The sequence below is a fragment of the Stegostoma tigrinum genome, chromosome 11 (genome assembly GCF_030684315.1).
Source record: "Stegostoma tigrinum isolate sSteTig4 chromosome 11, sSteTig4.hap1, whole genome shotgun sequence".
Lineage (NCBI taxonomy): Eukaryota > Metazoa > Chordata > Chondrichthyes > Orectolobiformes > Stegostomatidae > Stegostoma > Stegostoma tigrinum.
Genome location: NC_081364.1, coordinates 32422381 through 32442501, shown reverse-complemented (window position 1 = coordinate 32442501; position 20121 = coordinate 32422381). Strand labels below are relative to the sequence as shown.

At 39.5% G+C, this 20121-nt stretch overlaps 1 protein-coding gene across 9 annotated transcripts in view; it reads right to left on the bottom strand.

Moving 5' to 3' along the window:
* Window positions 1-20121, bottom strand: part of ccdc66 (coiled-coil domain containing 66) — a 79390-nt gene that overhangs the window by 41218 nt on the left and 18051 nt on the right. For 8 of the 9 annotated variants that reach the window (XR_007249250.2, XR_007249251.2, XM_048547891.1 and 5 more), the window contains 6 exons: window positions 19030-19456; window positions 18008-18209; window positions 16448-16551; window positions 4952-5085; window positions 2155-2334; window positions 810-941 (listed from right to left, as the gene is read on the bottom strand). Coding sequence is in view for 7 of the 9 variants with exons in the window: in XM_048547891.1 (XP_048403848.1) it covers window positions 810-941; window positions 2155-2334; window positions 4952-5085; window positions 16448-16551; window positions 18008-18209; window positions 19030-19456 (1179 nt within the window). In the remaining 2 variants the exon portion in view is untranslated. The remainder of the gene's footprint in view (window positions 1-809; window positions 942-2154; window positions 2335-4951; window positions 5086-16447; window positions 16552-18007; window positions 18210-19029; window positions 19457-20121) is intronic. The other variant, XM_048547896.1, reaches the window with a different exon arrangement.

Genomic DNA, 20121 nt, shown 5'->3' with positions numbered 1-20121 from the left:
CTTCGCCTCTGTGCCCGTTTCTTTTGGATAAAGAGTCCTCTCCCTGTCCCACAGACCCTTTTGCTCAGTTCCAACACTCTTCCCCCTACCTGGACTTCTCCCTCTGGCCTTTTACGAGTGCAGGTAAAAAAAGGCCGTGATCTTCCAGTTGCCTGCCGCTTTCATACACCACCCTGTTTCCTGGCCAACATGTGTGTCTCTGGCTTGCCGCAGTGTTGCAGCAAAGCTCACTGCAAGCTAGAAGAACAAAATCTCATTTTCCACTTGGGGACCCTGCAGCCCTCCGGACTTAATATCGAGTTCAATAATTTTAGGGTCTAAACTCTCCCATGTCATAGCCCCCTATCCTATACACCACGGCTTGTTTTCACATAGCCTGCCATTACACACCATCTGTTTAGTCACTAATAGTCCCCATTAACAACTATTCACCCTCCCAGCCTGATCGTTATCAACACCTTTGTCAGTCCAACTGCTCTTCTCTCTCTTCAGGCTTTATCCTTTATGCTATTGTTTATTCTCCATCCCACTCCCCTCACTATTTTCTGCGTATAAACCAATGTTTTCACGGCTGCCATCAGTTCTGAGGAAGGGTCACCTGAAACTTTAACTCTTTTGTTTTCCCACCCTTCACAGATGCTGCCAGACCTGCTGAGCTCTTCCAGAAACTTGTTTTTGTTCCTGATTTACAGCAGTCACAGTTCTTTCGGTTTTTATTCCCAAGTAGCATATAATGTGCAGCACAGCAAGAATTAAAAGTTGAATAAGTTGTTTCCAGATGTATTACTATGCTTTTTCTTAAGAAATACCTCTGAATATTTTAACTTTTCTTGCAGCTTTCTAATTTTTATTTCCTCTCTTTGTTGATTCAGTTCTTGCAGCCACCTCTTTTGTTGTTCACGTTTTTCTGCACTGAAAGGGTGATCTAGTGGTGCAGATTCCTATATGACACCAAAAGGAAACACTTCACAGAATAAATTAACTTAAAAATATGCAGAAATCATCCTACATGGATCTAATGATTTGTTAGTGTATTATGATGCAGTGATTGCACTGATGCATGTTTTAGTTTAACTCCACATGCACAACACAAATTTAGTACAGCAATAACTTCAAGTAATAAAACTAACATTTGTTGATGCCCAAGGACAAGCAGGATGGATCAAAGGATGCACTTTAACACCAATCCAGATATACATATAAAGGGGTCAAATTTTTATCATTGTCAACATAAATTACACAATTGCATACGTGGTCAGGGCAATTAACTTTTACATGAGTTTACACTGATGAATTTACACTGCAAGTCAGAACATTCAGTCAAAAGGTACTTACTGTGGTAGCATAGTTAATATACATTGTAACATTTGATCACTATTTGGACTGCATAATTACATCAGCATGCCTTTGATAAATAAAATTAATGTTTTGTTTATATAATGAAGTGAGGAATCAAGGTTTAAATGGCAGCATTCTTAATTCTACATTGGATCAAGTCCCATTCCGGGCAGTCCTGCTGAGAGGAGACCTGCGGCCCATCTCTGAAATACAGCATACACTCAGATATTCCAGCAACCAGTGGGAGTAAGAATGGGTGCTTATGCTGCCACCCAAATTCTCCTGCTATTTTGTGGATGATGTAGTTCAAACTGCTCCCATCATACATTACATGGAGATAACCTAGCGTAAAACATCACCATAGAAGGAGAATTCATGTACCTGCATCTCATATTGTCAACCAACCTGCAAACATTTCCACTATCTAACAGTGTTCGCCAAAGGAAATGTGTGAAAACCTCAGAAATGTAAATAAAGATATTTTTAAATTATTCATACACGAGACATGAACACTGGGGGCCAGACCAGTATTTTTGCCCATCCCTAACTACCCAGAAGGCAGTTCAGTTGACAGTCAACCATTGGTTGTATATCTAATCAAAAGGTTAACACAAGAGCAAGTCATTTTTCACAACAGCAGAAATGCTTTCTCAGGTCAAAGAAAAATGGTCCAGCCCAAATACAATAAACCCTTTGGCATATCATTTCTTCTCAAGTTATATTATTCGCTTCATCATTAGCTTTCTTCAGCTAAAGACACTTTTACCTTTTTTATGAAATATCAGGGGAAAGGGGATAAAAAGAAGTACTTCTTACCCCAAGAACAAAAGCTGAACGGATGGCAGCAGGTAAATCTGGAAAACTAAAGCTTGAAGCTTTACCGACATTGTGATCTGAAGGAATGTTTATATCCACAGTGTTCACTGCAGTGGGGGCAGTGCTAATCACTCGACTGTCAGCACATGGGCCAGATGCAGCTGGTAACGTTGCTTGTGACTAAGAGAAACAAAGGCAACAAACAATCTACACATTGCAACTGGATAACATTCAGCAGAATATTTGACATTTTACTGGATCATGTTAGAAAGATTTGAGTTACTGGTCGGCTGAAACTTAAAAACAAACATTTCCTTCAGATTTGAGGGAGAAGCTTAACAAATACACTTCTATCCAAAGGGTGCCCACAATGTAAAGCCATTCACAAGTACTTGTTCAGATCCTGATCCATCAATGCATCAGGGACAGTATTTTAGTTAATTTGTTATTTGCATCATCTGAAATTGCTGGTTGACTCTAAAGGAACTAAAATAAATTTTGTCTTTAGGCGTTTCTTCCATCTTACGTATGTCAAAACAGCAGTGCTTCTCTTGCATTCTTCAACACAGCATGTCTCAAGGATCAGTGCTGGGTCCTGTGCATTTCATCATTTATAATGATTTGGATGTGAACACTGAGGTATGGTTAAGAAATTTGCAGGTAACTCCAAAACGGAAGGTGACGTGGGCAACGAAGAAGGTTACCTCAGAGTACAACTGAATCTTGATCAGATGGGCCAACAGGCTGAGGAGTGGCAGATGGAGTTTAATTTAGATAAATGTGGGGCACTACATTCTGGAAAGGCAAATCAGGGCAGGACTTGTATACCTAATGATCAGGCCCTGGGGAGTACTGCTGAACAAAGAGACCTTGGAGTGCAGGTTCAAAGTGCCTTGAAAGTGAAGTCGCAGTTAGATAGGATAGCAAAGGTGGCATTTGGTATGATCACCTTTATTGGCCAGTGTTTTGTGGTTTGGAGTTGGGAGGTCATGTTGTGGCTGTACAGGACATTGATTACCCTGCTGTTGGAATACAGCATGCAATTCTGGTCTCCCTACTATAGGAAAGATGTTGTGAAACTTGAAAGGGTTCAGAAAAGAGTTACAAAGGATGTTGCCAGGGTTAGAGGGTCTGAGCTACAGGCAGAGACTGAACAGGTAGGAGCTATTTTCCCTGGACAGTCAGAAGCTGAGGGTGACCTTACAGGGGTTTATAAAATCATGGACATGGTCTTTTGCCCAGGGTGGGGAGTGCAAAACTAGAGGGCAGAGGTTTATGGTGAGAGGGACGTTAGGGGCAATGTTTTCACACAGAGGATGATGCGTGTGTGGAACGAGCTGACAGAGGAAGTGGCAGAGTATGGTACAATTACAATTTTTAAAAGTGCATTTAGATTGGTATATGAATAGGGATGGTTTAAGGAGCAGATAGGCTAAATGCTGGCAAATGGGACTAGACTTATTTAGCTTGTCTGGTTGTCACGGACGAGTTGGACCGAAGGATATGCTTCCCTGCTTTACATCTCTAAGACTCCATAAATGAGATTTCTGGAAATAGATATTCAGTTCTAGTGTAGCAAAACACTCCCAAAAGTTAATCTTGTTCTGGCCCTTTGCTCCCTGTAAATTGATTTCTGTACATGAGGTGGTCCAGGTCAGCTAAGTCTACACCATAAATAGCCCAGTGACACTGAACCCAGTGTCACCCTCTTTACAATAATGATTTTTAGACCTTTTTTCCCCCTAGAACCATCAGACAGAACAATTATTGCAGACTCCACACAAGATAAGTTAAAACTACCTGTTTAACTACAGTGAAGATGCATCAAAACAAAAGATGCCCTTTCAAATTAAGAAAAGAGGAACTGCTGTAATGTTATAGTTGACATTTTTTGGATGTGAAGTTAAACCAAGATCCCTTGTATCTCTCAAGTGAAAGTAAAAATCCCATAGTACTATGTCAAGAACACAGGAATTGTTCTGTGTTGTGGCTATTATTTAATGTCAACTATAATTAATAAAGTTACATAATTTTTCTCATTGGCATTTTTGGTACTTTGCAGAGCAAGACTTGGTTGCCACATCAGTCTATAACAGTAATTACACAAAATAATTTTGTACAATGTCAGTAAAATGCTTTGCAACATCACAAGATTTTAATAAGTCCTAGTTCTTTCTTCTTGACACTGCATTTACTTGGTTGTCAGTCAACCTTTGCAATACTGACATCTATTTTACAAGGCATCACATATAAGATTACTAACTTACATATTTCATCAATGCTTTAGGTCCTAGGTCAAGGATTTGCTTTCTGCCTGGTCTGTGTGAACCTGTTTGAAACCCTTTGTATGCTGACCTCACCCAATGTCTGAAAAGTGCATTTTCATCAGCAGTTTATACAGTATCAGAAATATTAAATGCTTTGGTACGAAGTAAAAAGGTCATAACACTTTGTAAACATCTAGTGTCTTTCTCACAATTTCTCTTGCACAGTAAATCAACTGGTTTGACTAAATTAAATTTCCTGAGTTTTCAGGGTGACAAGTAAGGTGAATATCTAAGCATGAAAATGGGCAGAGTGACATTTATGTGCATTACATAACAAAATAGCTACTACAATATTAGTAAACAACATTAATGGCCACTCAAGTTAGAATACAGATTTAAAATCAGTAATAAGTTTTTTCGTTTTGATAAAAGGGCAAATACATTAAAACAAAGCATCGAGACAGAGAAGGTTATGCAAAAGGAGATAAAAGGCAGAGTATATAAAAATCTGAAGTTTTTTAAACCCCTACCTTTATTGTAATTATCTTCTCGGTTTTTGATCGCATGGGTGCTCCTGCACCGGGTCGTCCCCATGGATTCCACTCTAGAACTTCAGATGTTGCATTATCTTTTGCTAGCAGTTTCTTTAAAGCCACCTGTTCATCTGTAGATTCCCAATAACCAAAATCACTATCAAATTATGTCAAATTAACCCCATTGGCAGCATTAGCGATTGTGAAGTTCAGTCTTATGGCCAAGCTTTAGCTTTCTTTGTAGGAAGAAAAACATAATTCTATACACCAAGATAAAAGAGACAACCATGGGAAAATTTTCATTTAAACTTGTCTTGTGTAAGAACTGGTGGATACAGCACTATTTAAATCTCTAGACAATGTTAAAACAACTTGCCTTGGTTGCGACCTCAAAACAGTAAGATTACAGAAGTCAAGCATCTTTACTTCTCGTCAGTTTTAATAAAAGGTCAACAAAAAGTCACAAAACATTGCAAAGAGACATACTACATGACCCCAAAACATTTCAACAATATACATAGAAAAATCAATATTATTGTATGAAATAAAGCAACTCAATGAAGCTCAATATTGGGGCATTGAGCAAAGATTGTACAACAACAGGTGAATGTGGTGGATTTATAAAAGGAGAAAACTTAAAGAAGTGAAGGCTGGCAGAGAACATTACATCAAGAACTGAGTGCAAATAACTGTAGGAAACAGGGTGAATGATGGAGCCAAGGAAGCAGAAGACACTACAGTTGGAGGAGCACCAAGTTAACAGAGAATTTAGGGCTACGGGAGGTTACAGAAGTTGAGAGGGAATGTGGGGGGTCTCGCCTTGAAGAAATTGAACTAAGGTAACCCCAAAGAAAATGGGTCGATTAGTCAGAAGTGTGACATCCAGTGGACAGCTCAAGTTTGCAACCCTTGAAATTGGTGAAAGTTATACCAGGGAAAGACGAAAATGGAGAAAGTGAAAGTTTTGTTGAGAGCAGGAAGAAGTGGAGGCAAAAGACAACAGTTACCTTGGCAAAATGAGGGACCAACAGCAAGGTACCTGAGAGTTTGAGTAAGTGACTTTGAGTAGAACAGAAAGATGTGGAAGGAATTGAGGTTGAAAGACCAGCCAGGAATGTATGGAAGTTTACATGATGGGAGATGTTTAGGACAACAAGTGTCTACCAATGTCAAGGAGAGAGAGACACAAAAGAAGCAGGGCTCAAGAATGAAATCACCAATGATAAGGAGTTATACATATTGTCGAGACTTAGGAAAGGAAAAAATGTCTTCCAGTGAGTAAGTCAAGGTTCAGCCCAGGAAGGGAGTTGGGTCATCCATTTGGAATGTTACAGAAAAGGCAAGCACAGATAGAGAATTTTCAAGAAGAGAGGAATGGTGAAGGGGTGAGGAGTGTCATTTCCAGCTTTGATCTATATGGGTTTGTATATAAGGTCCAACTCTAAGTGTTTGTTGATTGTATTACGGATGGAGAACCATGCCTCTAGGAACTCCTGTACATGTCTATGTTTGACTTGAGCAACTATGGTTACCTCATCCCAGTTAAACTGATGGCCTTCATTTTCTGACTGCACTGATATGTTTAATAATGCAATCAACAAACACATAGAATTGGACCCCACATACAAATCCACACAGATCAAAACCAGAAATGACACTACTCACCATAACAGACCAAACAGTATAAATACCAAGAGGATTGAATAACAGCTTCATCGGAGACTCCATGATGATGACATCACCTAGCACAGTGATGAAACATCTGAACAAGAACAAGCCAGCTCGGTGAGCAAGTCAACAATCTCAAATAAATGTATCTGTAAGACTACTGCCAAAGTGTAGGCTATGGTGTATGGCGTAAATAAGTATTCTTTATTTCTTATACTCTATGCAGTTGTGTAAAATGAAAACTTTTGCCTGAAATTCAAACTCTGAGGGTATGGCATAGGAGATGTTATAGCAGTAAGGATAAAAATCACTTAGACAATGAAAAGATAACCAAGCAGGCATTGGGACACTGAGTAAAATTATGACGTCAAAAAGGATTTAAGGCTGTAGTGGGGGGTGCATTTCAACTCTGAGGTAGAACCATAACTAAACACAGTGGTTGAAATGGGGAATGTTAACTGTCATTCAGATTAGGAGTAAATTGACCGGAATGTCAAAAAGATAGTGAATTTCTTAGGAGTGTGGGATAGTCTTCTTCAATGTTATGTTCTACAGCCAAAAGAGCATTTGTATACCATATTGTGTATGCAAGCCAAATTTGGTTAACAGCATAACATGTGAACACTTATCCAACATTGAAGTTGATTATATTACAGCCTACATAAAGTTTAAATGGAGGAAATACAGAGCTACTAAGCTTTATTGTTTACAAAAAGCTGCCTTCAAAAGGAAGGGAAAAAAAACTGCACAGTAAATAAGGCAAGCCAGTTAGGGGCAGAACGGCAGAAAATCAACTGAAGATTATTGTAATAATGAAATTCAAATATGTAATGATGAGCACATGACTGACATCAGCAGGAGTGAAAATACCAGCTTCAAATGAGCAAAATAAGTGGGTGGGCAGGGGAGAGAGAGAGGCCTTAGGCAACATTGATAACCCACACACAGAAGAAAATAAAAGGAGTGCTGTGGTAAATAAGGTGGTGATCAGCCTTACTCAGGGATAAGGAGCAAGTAGCCTCAGGGACATACATATACAGACATTATGAATGCCGATTATTTAGCACAGACTGTGACTCCTCAGACACTGAGCAGCAAGTCCTGGACAGGATCCAGGTTTGGGCTGATGAGTAGCAAGTAACATTCAACCCACACAAGTACCAAGCAATGATCATCTTCAAGAGACAATGTAACTATTGTCAATAAGCAATCAATGGCATAACCATTGCTTAACCCCTCACTATCAACAACCTGTGAGAGTCACCACTTAAATGGAAACTGAACTGGATCAGTCATTGAAAAACACTAGCTACAGGCCAGAGGTTCAGAATCCTGTAGCAAGTAACTCATCTCCCGACTCTAAAATCCTGTCCACCATCTGGCTAAGTCAGGAATGGGATGGAACACTCGCCACTTGCCTGGATGAGTGCAACTCTAGGTCAAAGCAGCCTACTTGACTGGCACCAAAAATATTCACTTTCTCCAAAACCAAAACAATTGTAGCCACGTGTACTGTCTACAGCACTGCAGGGATTCACTAAAGGTTCCTTACAAACTCTCAGTCGCTACTATCTAAAAGGACAGCAAACTTTGTTTTAACCAGTATCTTACATATCAGCACTCCCAATAAACAGGTAAAAATTATATTCCTAAAATACTGGGAACATACTATATTATCGTGATCTCTGCGATATCTAACTAGTCAGTTCAGAATGCGAATGAAAAGGCTCTCTGCCATTAATTCGTATTAAAGGCAAAGTTGCATTATTATTTAAGTGATTTATGTTGTAAATAAGGTAAAACAGTGATGTGTATACCTCTGGTATTACCTTTCTAGTACTTACTGTGTGTTTTTACATTGATTATGTGGACCACTTCATTATCCAGAATATTCAATCAAACAGTACACTCCTGGTCCCATAGGTACCCATTAATAAAACGTTTGCTCTACACAGGAACAACACCACTTGCTTCCCTGAATTGGAAATCTATCACTCTATGCTCACCATTGCTGTTTCCAAATCCTGGAACTCCCACCCTCTAAGGATTGTGATCATACCAGAACCAAATGGTTGAATTGGGCAGCTCACCATAAACGTTCCCTCCAAGCTGCATAGCCTCTGGGAGGTTCAGGAGGAACACTGCTTATCATCACCTTATCCAAGGTATTTAGGGATGAGTCATACATGCTGGCTGAGCCAGCAAGGCCAACATCCCTGCATGAATTATAAAAAAAGGACTCTACCAGCTTCATCATTAGCAATGCTATCTAGCCACTTCCATTGGTGGACATTGTACCATGCCTACTGAGTGCTTCTTTCAAATGATAGTCAACATGAAAGAGAATGAATTCATCATCAGATAGGAATTAGCACTAGATTCTTTGCTAGTGTTTGACCTGGTGTGAGGAGACTTTAGAAGGTCTTGAGTCAATGTTGATGACTCCCGGGGCACTTGTGTCCAAGTGATCACTACTATGTCACCAGTTCCAACAGGTCTGCTTTGCTGGCGGTACAAGGATATCATATTGTCTGAAACATAAAGTAAGGGCTGTTCATCTTTAAAATCTCATTGTGGAACGACAAATTCTTTAACTTTGCAGCTTTTCTCTTAATGGACTGGGACACTTTAAAATGACTGCCGAGGTCACCTAATGCAAGAGTTGCTCAAATCACAGAGAACTGACCATTGTACTTGGAAAGGTTATCCAAGGGGTAAGTGACTGCACATTAAAATTCATAATCTGGAATGCATAGTTCTCAAGACCTTCAAAATTCTCTGCGTGAGACATGTATTGCTAGAACAAAGACTTAAAGATGGAACTCATTGTGCAAAGAGAAGAATTCAAGTCTCCCAGTCTAAATCAAAGGGTAACAGGGAAACTTTGACAATTGGCTACTGAGACACATTTTAAAAATGAATTGTCCCTATTGTACACCAAAAGCCATTTTTCACCCACTGAAAACCATGTTAGTCTCAAGAAGACATGAACAAGTGCAAAGTCCTGGATATAGATACAGTGGTGGTCACACACAGTCCCATCTAAACCTGTTGGAAATGCACACTGGAATTAATGCTTCAAGGGAGATTCTAATGGCATTGTCACAGAAAATTTAAGGGAAAATAAATTTGCTCTCTGAAGAAGTTAGCAACTGGTTCCACATAAACAGCTACAGAGAAAAATCAAGAATTCAAGAGTTTTCAACAATTGCATAATTCTCTATGATTATACCCAAAACATAGCCAATGAAAACTGGCCTCAGTTTAAAACCATCGATCTCAAAAAAGTAACTAAAGAACTCTCAACCATTTATTCTTTCATGTCTTTGTACTGGACACTATTTCCCTTTAACTCTGTATCTGCCTGCAGAGCCAAGTGATGACACCAAGACCAAATGCTCAACATCATCCTTATTATTATCGTCATGTTTCATAGATTTGTTCTTTCTTTGATTCAAGAAAAACTTGTTTAGCCCCTCATTGCTTGCAATGAAAATAGTTACCTCAAATTCTTAATTGAAGAGATGTGTATCTTCATGTAAAAAGCACTTAAACTATTATTGTAACCAACCAAAGCAGATGAATGGAGGAAAGCCAGTTCAGCATTTCTCACCTGGTCATAGTAGACACTGGCTGAAAGGTTATGCTGTGAGGACAATTATACAATACAATACAATACAATACAATACAATACAATACATCACAATTATACATTGTATTGCATAATTAACTTGAGGACAGATCTATCAATTTTGATCAAAGGCCCCAAATATTAATGGAAAGCACTCTGCAGACTTGACTGGGTTGGGGTGCTTTTGTCCTGTCTTGTGCACAGATCGATGGCAGGTGATCTATCTAATTATACTGATTGTTTCCCTCCCCCCCCCCCACTAGCTGTTTCAGATAATTGAGAGGCATGCTTTGCAATGTCATGCTAAAGTTAGAAGCATTATCCACATTGCCACTGGTCTGGAGTCACAACTACGCCAGACCCGGAAAGGAAAGCAGACATCCTTCCATTGAGAACACTGGTGAATGAAACAGATTTTTTTCCAACATTCTAGTAGTTTCACGGTCATTTGGTTTTTGATGTTAGTTTTTTCAATCTTTCTTCAATTACCTTAACTTGAATTCCCAGGTATAATAGGGGAATTTAAGCACATAACTCCAGGTAATTAGTCTAGATCTTTACATTAATGGTTCATCAATATAACCATTGTAATCTCACACTCAGGTGACATATTAAACATGATAAATGTTCTTTTGTTCTCTGTTCTCCTTTTAGCTCTCTTACATTTAATCTGATTCTGTACTTGTAGTGAAATAAAAGCAAAGCACTGCAGATGCGTGAGCTCTGAAATAGAAACAAAGTGCTGAGGAAATCCAGTAATTTTGCTAGTGCCTGTAGAGTGAGGAAGTTAACACTGAGTTCAATACAACTCTTCTTCCTACCTTAATGTGGTTGGAAAATGATAGCTTTACACTGTTGACAAAAGGAGGGGGAGAAGCAAGTGTAACACTGGTGAAGGTGCCGAGCAGAATAGGCAAAGGTAGTGCAAATGGTAGTCGTGAAAATACAGAATGTGTGTTACTGGTAGGCATTAGTAGTTATTAAAAAAAAGGGTTAGTTCTGCACGCTGAAGGAACAGCACCTCATTTTCCATACTTTACAGCCTCAGGGCTCAAAACTGAATTTGACAACTTCAGACATAAAACGTGACATCTAATTCATTTACACCGCTCCCAAACCCACTTCCCCAGTGTCTTCTCTGGAAGGTTTTCTCCCATCAGAGCTGACGTTTTTTTTTGTTACTAACACCTACCAGTAACAAATATTCTGCATTTCTATCATACCTCTACTACCATTTATATTCCTTATGCATTTTGCTCTGGTTACGCTCACCTGTTCCACTTATTGTACCTCTCTGTTTGTCAACAGCACAATAACCATCATTTTCTAGGCCTTTGGTTTCTGAAAAGTGACATAGGACTTGAATACTTAACTCTGTTTCTCTTTTCATTATGAGGCCAAACCTGCGAAGTCTATCCAGTAGTGCTTTGACTGCATTTACAGTCTCTGGTTCCTTTGACATTAAAAACAATTTGATTTCAGTCATCTTGCCCAATACTTGCATCACAAATATTACAATCCCACTGCCTGTAATCTGTATTGTGTGTATGAAAGTAAAATAAAATCTTTCATTGCTTTTGCTTTTCAGCAAATACACATTTTACTCCACCTAAGTCTCAGTATTATTGTTATTCCAATAGTATAGAGCAAAGTTAGACATGTAACACTTGAATTAAAGTTTTAAGATTTTATACAGGTAGATAGATATCTCATGGCTTTAAAAAAAACTTTGGCTTTTATTAAAAAAAATTGGAATTTTGTTTTAAGAAACAAAGTCTGATCAACTTGAATAACTGCTTTTTCTGTGTGGCTGTACCTTCAACTCTAATGTTTCACAGCATTATGCCCACTTGTACCTATCAATAATTACTCTTCCTTCTTGCTCACAACGTATCATCTCACACTTAATTCTGTGAACTTCTAATTTATTTCTAACCCAGTTGGCGACCTATCTTGTGATTCCATACCTTTTAATCTTCTCAAATAATTTATCTACCATGTCTAACGTTCTTGAACAGATTTGTAGCTCAGGTTGTGGATGCTGTTATTGGTTCACTTGCCAAGCTAGTTCACTTGTTTGCAGACTTTACAGTACTCTGCTGGGTAACATCATCAGTGCAGCCACCAACGGCGTGTTGTATTTTGCCACCTGCTACTTAAACTCTGGGGTCCATTAGGATTGATTACCTAATTTCCAGTTTTTCTTTGTGTTTCTTGAAAGCCTTCTTGGTGGAGAACCTCTAGAAATTCCCACGCTTGTCTCTATTTGGCTTGTCCTAGGATTGTGACGTTGTCCCAATCAAACTAGTGGTTCTCCTCATCTGTACGTATGGAGGTGAGTAAGCATCGGTCATGTCTTTTTTTTGCTAGTTGGTGTTCATGTATTCTCGTAGCCAGTTTTCTACCTGTCTGTCCAATGTATTGATTGTCGCAGTCCTTGCATGGAATCTTATATATTATGTTGGTTCTGTCCATAGTGGGTAAGGGGGTGTTTGGTTCTTGTTAGCAGTTGGCATAGGGTTGATGTAGGTTTCTGTGCCACTCTGATGCCCAGTGGCTGTTGAAGTCTTGTGGTCCATTCAGATACATTCTGGATGTATGGTAACATGACAAGTGTGTTGGGGCGTACTGTATCTTCCTGGTGTGTGTGTGCGCGCGTGCGTGTCAAGTATCGTTGGACCCAGCTGTTCGGGTATTTGTTGTCTCTAAGTAATTGATGGAGGTATCCTTCTTCATGCTAGCATTGTTCTAGGTTGCTGCAGTGTGGGGCTCATTGGAACAGTGTTTTCACACATTCTTATGTCTTATTCTTTGAGGGTTTTGAGGAACTCCTGGGCTGAGTGGATTCAGTGGGTTGAGTTGTTGATGAGGTGCTTTAGTTTTCATTGTAATTCCTTAGCTAACTTGTGCGTTGGTGTCAACAAGGTGTAGAGCTGGATGAACACTGCAGGCTAAGCAGCATCATAGGAGCATCCTATGTAGGGTTAGTGTTTCTCTTGCTAATGGTATATTGATTGATGTGAATAAGGCAGCAACATTAAAGGATACCATGGTCTTTCCTCGTCTATTCTTATGTCTTTGTACCCCTCAGACCTGTGGTCTCTTTCCCAGGGACACCACACAGAAGAGATAATAGGAACTGCAGATGCTGGAGAATCCAAGGCAACAAGGTGTAGAGGCAGAAGCTCCTATGATGCTGCTTGGCCTGCTGTGTTCATCCAGCTCTACACCTTGTTGTCTCAGATCCTCCAGCATCTGCAGTTCCTATTATCTCTTCTGTGTTGGTGTCCCTGGGAAAGAGACCACAGGTCTGAGGGGTACAAAGACGTAAGAACAGGCGAGGAAAGACCAAGGGATCCTTTAATGTTACTGCCTTATTCACATCAATCAATATACCATTAGCAAGAGAAACACTAGCCACACTATTGAAGGAATTGGACCCAAGTAACACCATCTCCACAGAAAACATGTTGAAATTACTGGACCTATGCCTAACAATCCACCTTACTTTTAACGGCCAGATCTATGAACAAATCCACGGGACGCCTATGGGGTCACCTATCTGTGGACTAATAGCAGAAGGTGTGATGCAATGACTTGAAAGCATGGCCCTTCCAAAAATCCAACCCAAACTAGGGGTCCGATACGTGGATACTTTCGTCATCATCAAATGAACAAATAGAAAAAACACACCAACTTATAATGAACATTTTCACTGGTATCAAATTCACCAGAGAAGAAAAGAACCAACAGCTTCCATTCCTGGGCATGATAGCAGAACGCAAGGCCAACGGGGAAGTTTTGATCCAAGTATACATGAAGGCCACATGCATGGATCAAGTCCTAAATTTCAACAGTAACCACCCAACACCCACAAATAGAGTTGCGTGAAAACACTGTTCCAATGAGCCACAACATGCTGCAGCAACCCTGAACTACACCAAAATGAAGAATACCTCCACTAAGTATTTATAGACAATGGATACCTGAACGGCTGGGCCCGACGATGCTTGTCACACAAACAACAGGAAGATACATTACACACCGACACATTTGGCATGTACCATACATCAAGAACATATCTGAACTGACCACAAGACTCCTACAGCCACTGGGTATCAGAGAGGCACACAAACCTTCAACCCTACACCAACTGCTAACAAGAGCCAAACACCCACTATGGACAGAACCAACATAATATACAAGATACCATGCAAAGACCGCAACAAATGTTACATTGGACAGACAGTAAGAAAACTGACTATGAGAATACATGAACACCAACTAGCAACAAAAAGACATGACCAATACTCACTCATCTCCAAATGAACAGACGAGGAGAGGCACTAGTTTGATTGGGACTACATCAGGATCCTAGGACAAGCCAAACAGAGACAGCTAGGAATTTCTAGGGGCCTGGTTCTCCACCAAAAAGACCATCAATAAACATGTAAATTAGACTCTATGTACACACCACTGCAAAGAAAAACCGGTAGTGAGGTAATCAACTCCAATGGACCACTGAATTTAAATAGCATGCAAGAAAATACAACAACGCTTCATCGGAGGCTGCACTGATGATGTTACCCAGCAGGGTAATGAAACGTCTGCAAACTAATGAACCAGCTCAGCGAGCTAACCAACCACATTATCTACGATGTGTTGCCTTGTCCAGACTAAGTACATGACAATGACTATATTGCTCCTAACAAGCATATTCATCTCCCCCAAGAATGCTGCAAGGCTTGTAAAGCCTAATTAACTCTCTTCAATTTGGCTAGCTGATTCTGCTTTGTCTTTACCTACATATATAGTCCCTTCATTCTTACCTAATTACTCCAAGGAAGAAAAATATGTTAATTTCAAGATTTGGCTCTTTTCCCTTTAAAACATAAGTACTATACTCACTCTCCAGTCCCCTGGTACATAGCCACACAAGAGCTCAGCAGTTTCCTCCTTCCTGTCTCCAGACCACAGCAATGTGGTTGACTCTTAACTTCCCTCCTAGCAATTGGGGATGGGCAATAAATGCTGGCCTAGTAGTGATGCCCTCATCCCATGACTGCATAAAACATCTCTCAACATATATTCGGTTGCACCCTGCGGATTTGTCTTCTTTTAATTCAAATAATTTACATAAAAATATCTCTATACCCATTATAATGCTATCATCTTACTACCTACCACTTCGGAAGTTACCTCCTTTTAGAGAAATCTAATACAAAGTACACTTATTAAACATCTCCCATTCTTTGTCTAATTATCAAAAAAATCTTACTCACTTCCCACTGACTTTAAAATCTTAGCTATAGAACAAAAGCCTTCAGCATAATGATAGCTGCCCACAGACTTTTGAACAGCAGCTTGCCGTGACTAGGCACCTAATCCAGTGCAGTGCTTTCTACACAATGAGGCTTGCATAGCAAAGCAAGCAACGACGTAGCTCTTCAAACATATTGACGAGTGTTGACAAAGCAAGATTTTAACGAATTCAAAGCTCACCCAGTTGCACTGAGTTAAAATTGAGCCCAAACACACCGAATCAAACCTCTGTCTGGTTTAATATAAAAACATGTACAGTAAAATTAAAGACGGATGGAGGAAAGAGATGGAGAAAAATTTTTTAAAAAGACAGCAAAGCATTTTTTTTCCACTTAAAATCTCCAAAACTTATGTTTTGAAGAAATGAATTCCCATATTTATACAATTAAATATTCAATGTCAGAAAGATTGTGTTCTAGTAAGAATTATCACTTACGGCTGAAAACACGGTTTCTAACTATCTGGCAAGGTACAGTAAATCCATGTCTTTTACATGGATTTCTTTCAATCAAGTATTTTAAACCAGAAGCCTGAAGGGTAACCCAGCCACAAACCCTGAAGCAGCTCCTGAATGTCCGTAGTTAACAATACACATGGGGACATGGAAAGGCTCTGTCCCGTTTATTACATAGAGAGTACTGATCACTTTATTCATGATTCTCATTGCAAAATCTGGGACTTTTACAAAAAAGGGAAATAGACATGCATTATCACATATCTAGATAACAAAGCGTGGAGCTGGATGAACACAGCAGGCCGAGCAGCATCTTTGCTCCTAAGATGCTGCTCAGCTTGCTGTGTTCATCCAGCTCCACACTTTGTTATCTCAGATTCTCCAGCACCTGCAGTTCCCTTTAACTCTTATCACATACCTAGTTCTTTTTTCCACTGGAGTCTCTTGGCTTCCAACTGATCCCTTTCATTCTCTCGTTCTCCGAGGTGCCTGAACAGACCATCTCTGACTTGGTTGAATGTGCTGTTCAAAGTTAGGCCATTCACATAAAAAAAAAGTATACAATTTGTTTGAAGGGCTTGTTTAAATTAAATTTATACTTCCAAAAAATTTATACTTCTAAAATCAACTGAATTGTGTCTCTATGGGTCAAGGGACAGATACCACATTCTTTGCAAATAACTGCACTCATTTCAAAAAGCCAAGTCATTTATGCAATTGATTGAATATCCAGTTATTAAGTTTTACACTATTATACATTTACTGATAATGTTACAAATGACAACATCTCCATTCAGAGAGTGGCAACAAAAATAAATATTTACGTTGAATGTTTAACGTCATTCAAACATTCTACAGCACAGAACTACTGAACTAAATAAGGAGATCTTAGGCCACATGACCAAAAGCTTAGTAAAAGAGGTAGATTACAGCGGTGTTAAGGAGAAAAAGGTAAAAAGGCAATTAGTGCAGGAAGGCAACATCAAAATCCTAGGCAGTGGAAGACAAGGCTGCCAATAGTGGAGTAATCAAAAACAAGGATGCCAAGAAGCTAGAACAAAACTACTGCAGAGATAATGGAGGGTAGTGAGACTGGATGACGCAAGGATGGGCAACAAGGTGGCTCTGTGGTTAGCGCCGCTGTCTCACTGCCAGGAACCCAGGTTCGATTCCACCATCGGGCAACTGTCAATGTGGAGTTTGCACATTCTCCCTGCGTCTGCGCGGACTTCCTCTGGGTGCTCTGGTATCTTCCCACAGTCCAAAGATGTGCAGGCTAGGTGAACTGGCCATGCTAAAATACCCACAGTGTTCAGGGATGTGTCGATTAGGTGGGTTATGGGGGGGTTGAATGCTCTGAGGGTCGGTGTGGACTTGGTGGGTCAGAGGGCCTGTTCCCACACTGAAGGGATTCGATGATGAAGACCTCTGAACAACAATAAAAATTCCAAATTCACGAGACATCTTGACTGAAGATAACTGCTGGTAGCAGATATTAGATTAGATTCCTACAGTGTGGAAAGAGGCCCTTCGGCCCAACAAGTCCACACTGCCCCTTGGAGCATCCCACCCAGACCCATCCCCCTATAACCCACACACCCCTGAACACTACAGGCAATTTGGCATGGCCAATCCACCTAGCCTGCACATCTCTGAACTGTGGGAGGAAACCGGAGCACCCGGAGGAAACCCATGCAGACACGGGGAGAATGTGCAAACTCCGCACAGACCCGAGGCTGGAATCGAACCCGGGTCCCTGGTGCTGTGAGGCTGCAGTGCTAACCACTGAGCCACTGTGCTGCCCTAAATCACTCAACATATCAAATGGCATCATGATCTCTTTGCTTCACCTTGCAGACAGAACGTATCATGATACAATTATGCAATTTGGCACTGAAGGTAATGATACTGAAATTGAGGTTCTGGATTTATTTAGCACATTCAGGCAGTAGTTATTTGCTTTTTTACCAATACTTACCTAACAACCACTGTCTTATCAGTTTGCATAGAGTTTGTTTGCTCAACATTTGCTAGAGGTTTACTAGTGGCTTGTACATTTTGAGATGAATTATTGTCCTTTGAAGCCTCATTATCAGTACAGCAAAATCCCTTTGGTAGAGTTGCATTATCTTTCCCTTTAAGCTCTTTACATATGGCCTCAGCTTCCTTAACCTTTTTATCTGTTAATAAAGAATACAGAGACAGTTCAAAACAGAAATTTTTGCTAAGTGTCCTTGGTGTACATTGGACCGTCAATTTGTCAGGTAAAAATAAATGCAATAGTCAACCTTAAAATTGGCATTCGTGATATTGTTTAAATTATTACACTTGGTGAAAGATTCAACAATTTTAAAAAGAGAACACTGATATTTTATTCTGTGCAATGGAAAATAACTGCAACCCACTTTAGATCATTACTCTTGGAATGCTGTATATGATGACCTTCTGCGAACACAGACATTCTACCTTCAGCATATTTATTAGTTACAGAATACAAACAGAAGAATGATCACACAAAACTAATCAGTCAACAAATATAGTAAACTATACAAGTATAAAACTACATGAAGTCCCCTCAGACTTACATTTTAGACAGTACAGTGATTTTTTTTCAGCCTCTAAAAAGAATGGTTTACAACTTTCATAGTGATTTAAATTATTTTATCCTGGCTTATGCCTTATTTTAGACAACATGCCAACTTTTGGTGTTGCAAATAGCCTCATAGATCTCCACATGGATGAAAGAGTAAAATGAATTACTGACACTCAATGCTCAATTTTAAATTTGAATAATTACCATTTGGGAAAAATATCAGAGAAAGCTAATAGCAAAATACTGTGGATACTTAAACTCTGAAGTTTTTTTACAAAATCTGACAATACTCAACAGGTCAGGCAACAGAGGAAAGATTTTGAGGCCACAGCATACCAAACTGCAATTATAAGATAAATTCCTGCTGAAATGTTTGATACCAAAGCTATGGCCTCCATTATACCAACCTGGCTCAGTATGCTTGACTCTCTGCAGGTTTTGGTTGAAATTTCCATTCACTTGACTTATAGATGCAAGAATTTGTTGGAGTTGCTCTTGGGTCAGACATACCAAGCTCTCTTTTAACACCGCAGAGGAGATCTTTTGCTTCTTTGTTGGCTGTTGCTTGGTTGTAACAAGTTTCTTCACAGTAGTTTTATTTCCAGATTGCCCATTTTTAGGAACTGTTTCATTGTTGCTTTTACTTTTATCAGTTTTTTTGTCTACAGTCAACTGTTTTGTGTTTGCTCCTTTCCCAGATCCAACAGTAGTGTTAGGTACAGCATGTTTCAATAATAGCCTCTCAGTCTTTGAATTACATTCAGGAGTTGAAGGAACTTCTTGTAAAACTTTAGATCTCAACTGGTGAGTTGTCGTCCTATTCTTGCACTTTATCTGACAAACATTTGAAATGGTGAACAGTTACTTTATTAGAAGCTCCTCTTTACGCAAAGTTTTAAAATGCATTCAGATTTTACAATGCAGAATGTCAGCAGGTTATAGCTTATAACCTACAAAGCCAAGATGAAGAGATGCCACATTTCAAAAGGTAAAGAAAATCACAATTATATGCAGTTCAATGAAGATCAGAAAAAATGACTGGCTATTGATATCTATCTCCGTCCAATTAATCACTTCCTTACCATTTTCTTTAATCTGTTCACTCTAAAAGTACACCATGTTGCCTACTGAACATATTTATACTGTCTCTTTCAACACTTCTCTGTGGTCACTGGGATGAGGAAATTCAATTATGAAGATAGATTGGAGATGTTTAGAATGTTTTTCTTGGGAGAGGTCTGAAAGGAGATTGGATTGAATTATCATAATCACAAATGGACAGTGTAAATAGGGAAAAACACATTCCCAACCCTTCACAAATGGGAACATAAGTCAAAACAAAAAAAGATAAGAGGAACAACATTTTCATGTAACAAGTGGTTAGCGTGGGTCTAAGAGGTGTTAGTGGTAGATTCAAATCACGCATTCAAAAGGGAACAGGATGGTTATTTGAAACGAAACAAATAGTCTGCAGGCTAACAGGAACAGGACAGAAGAAC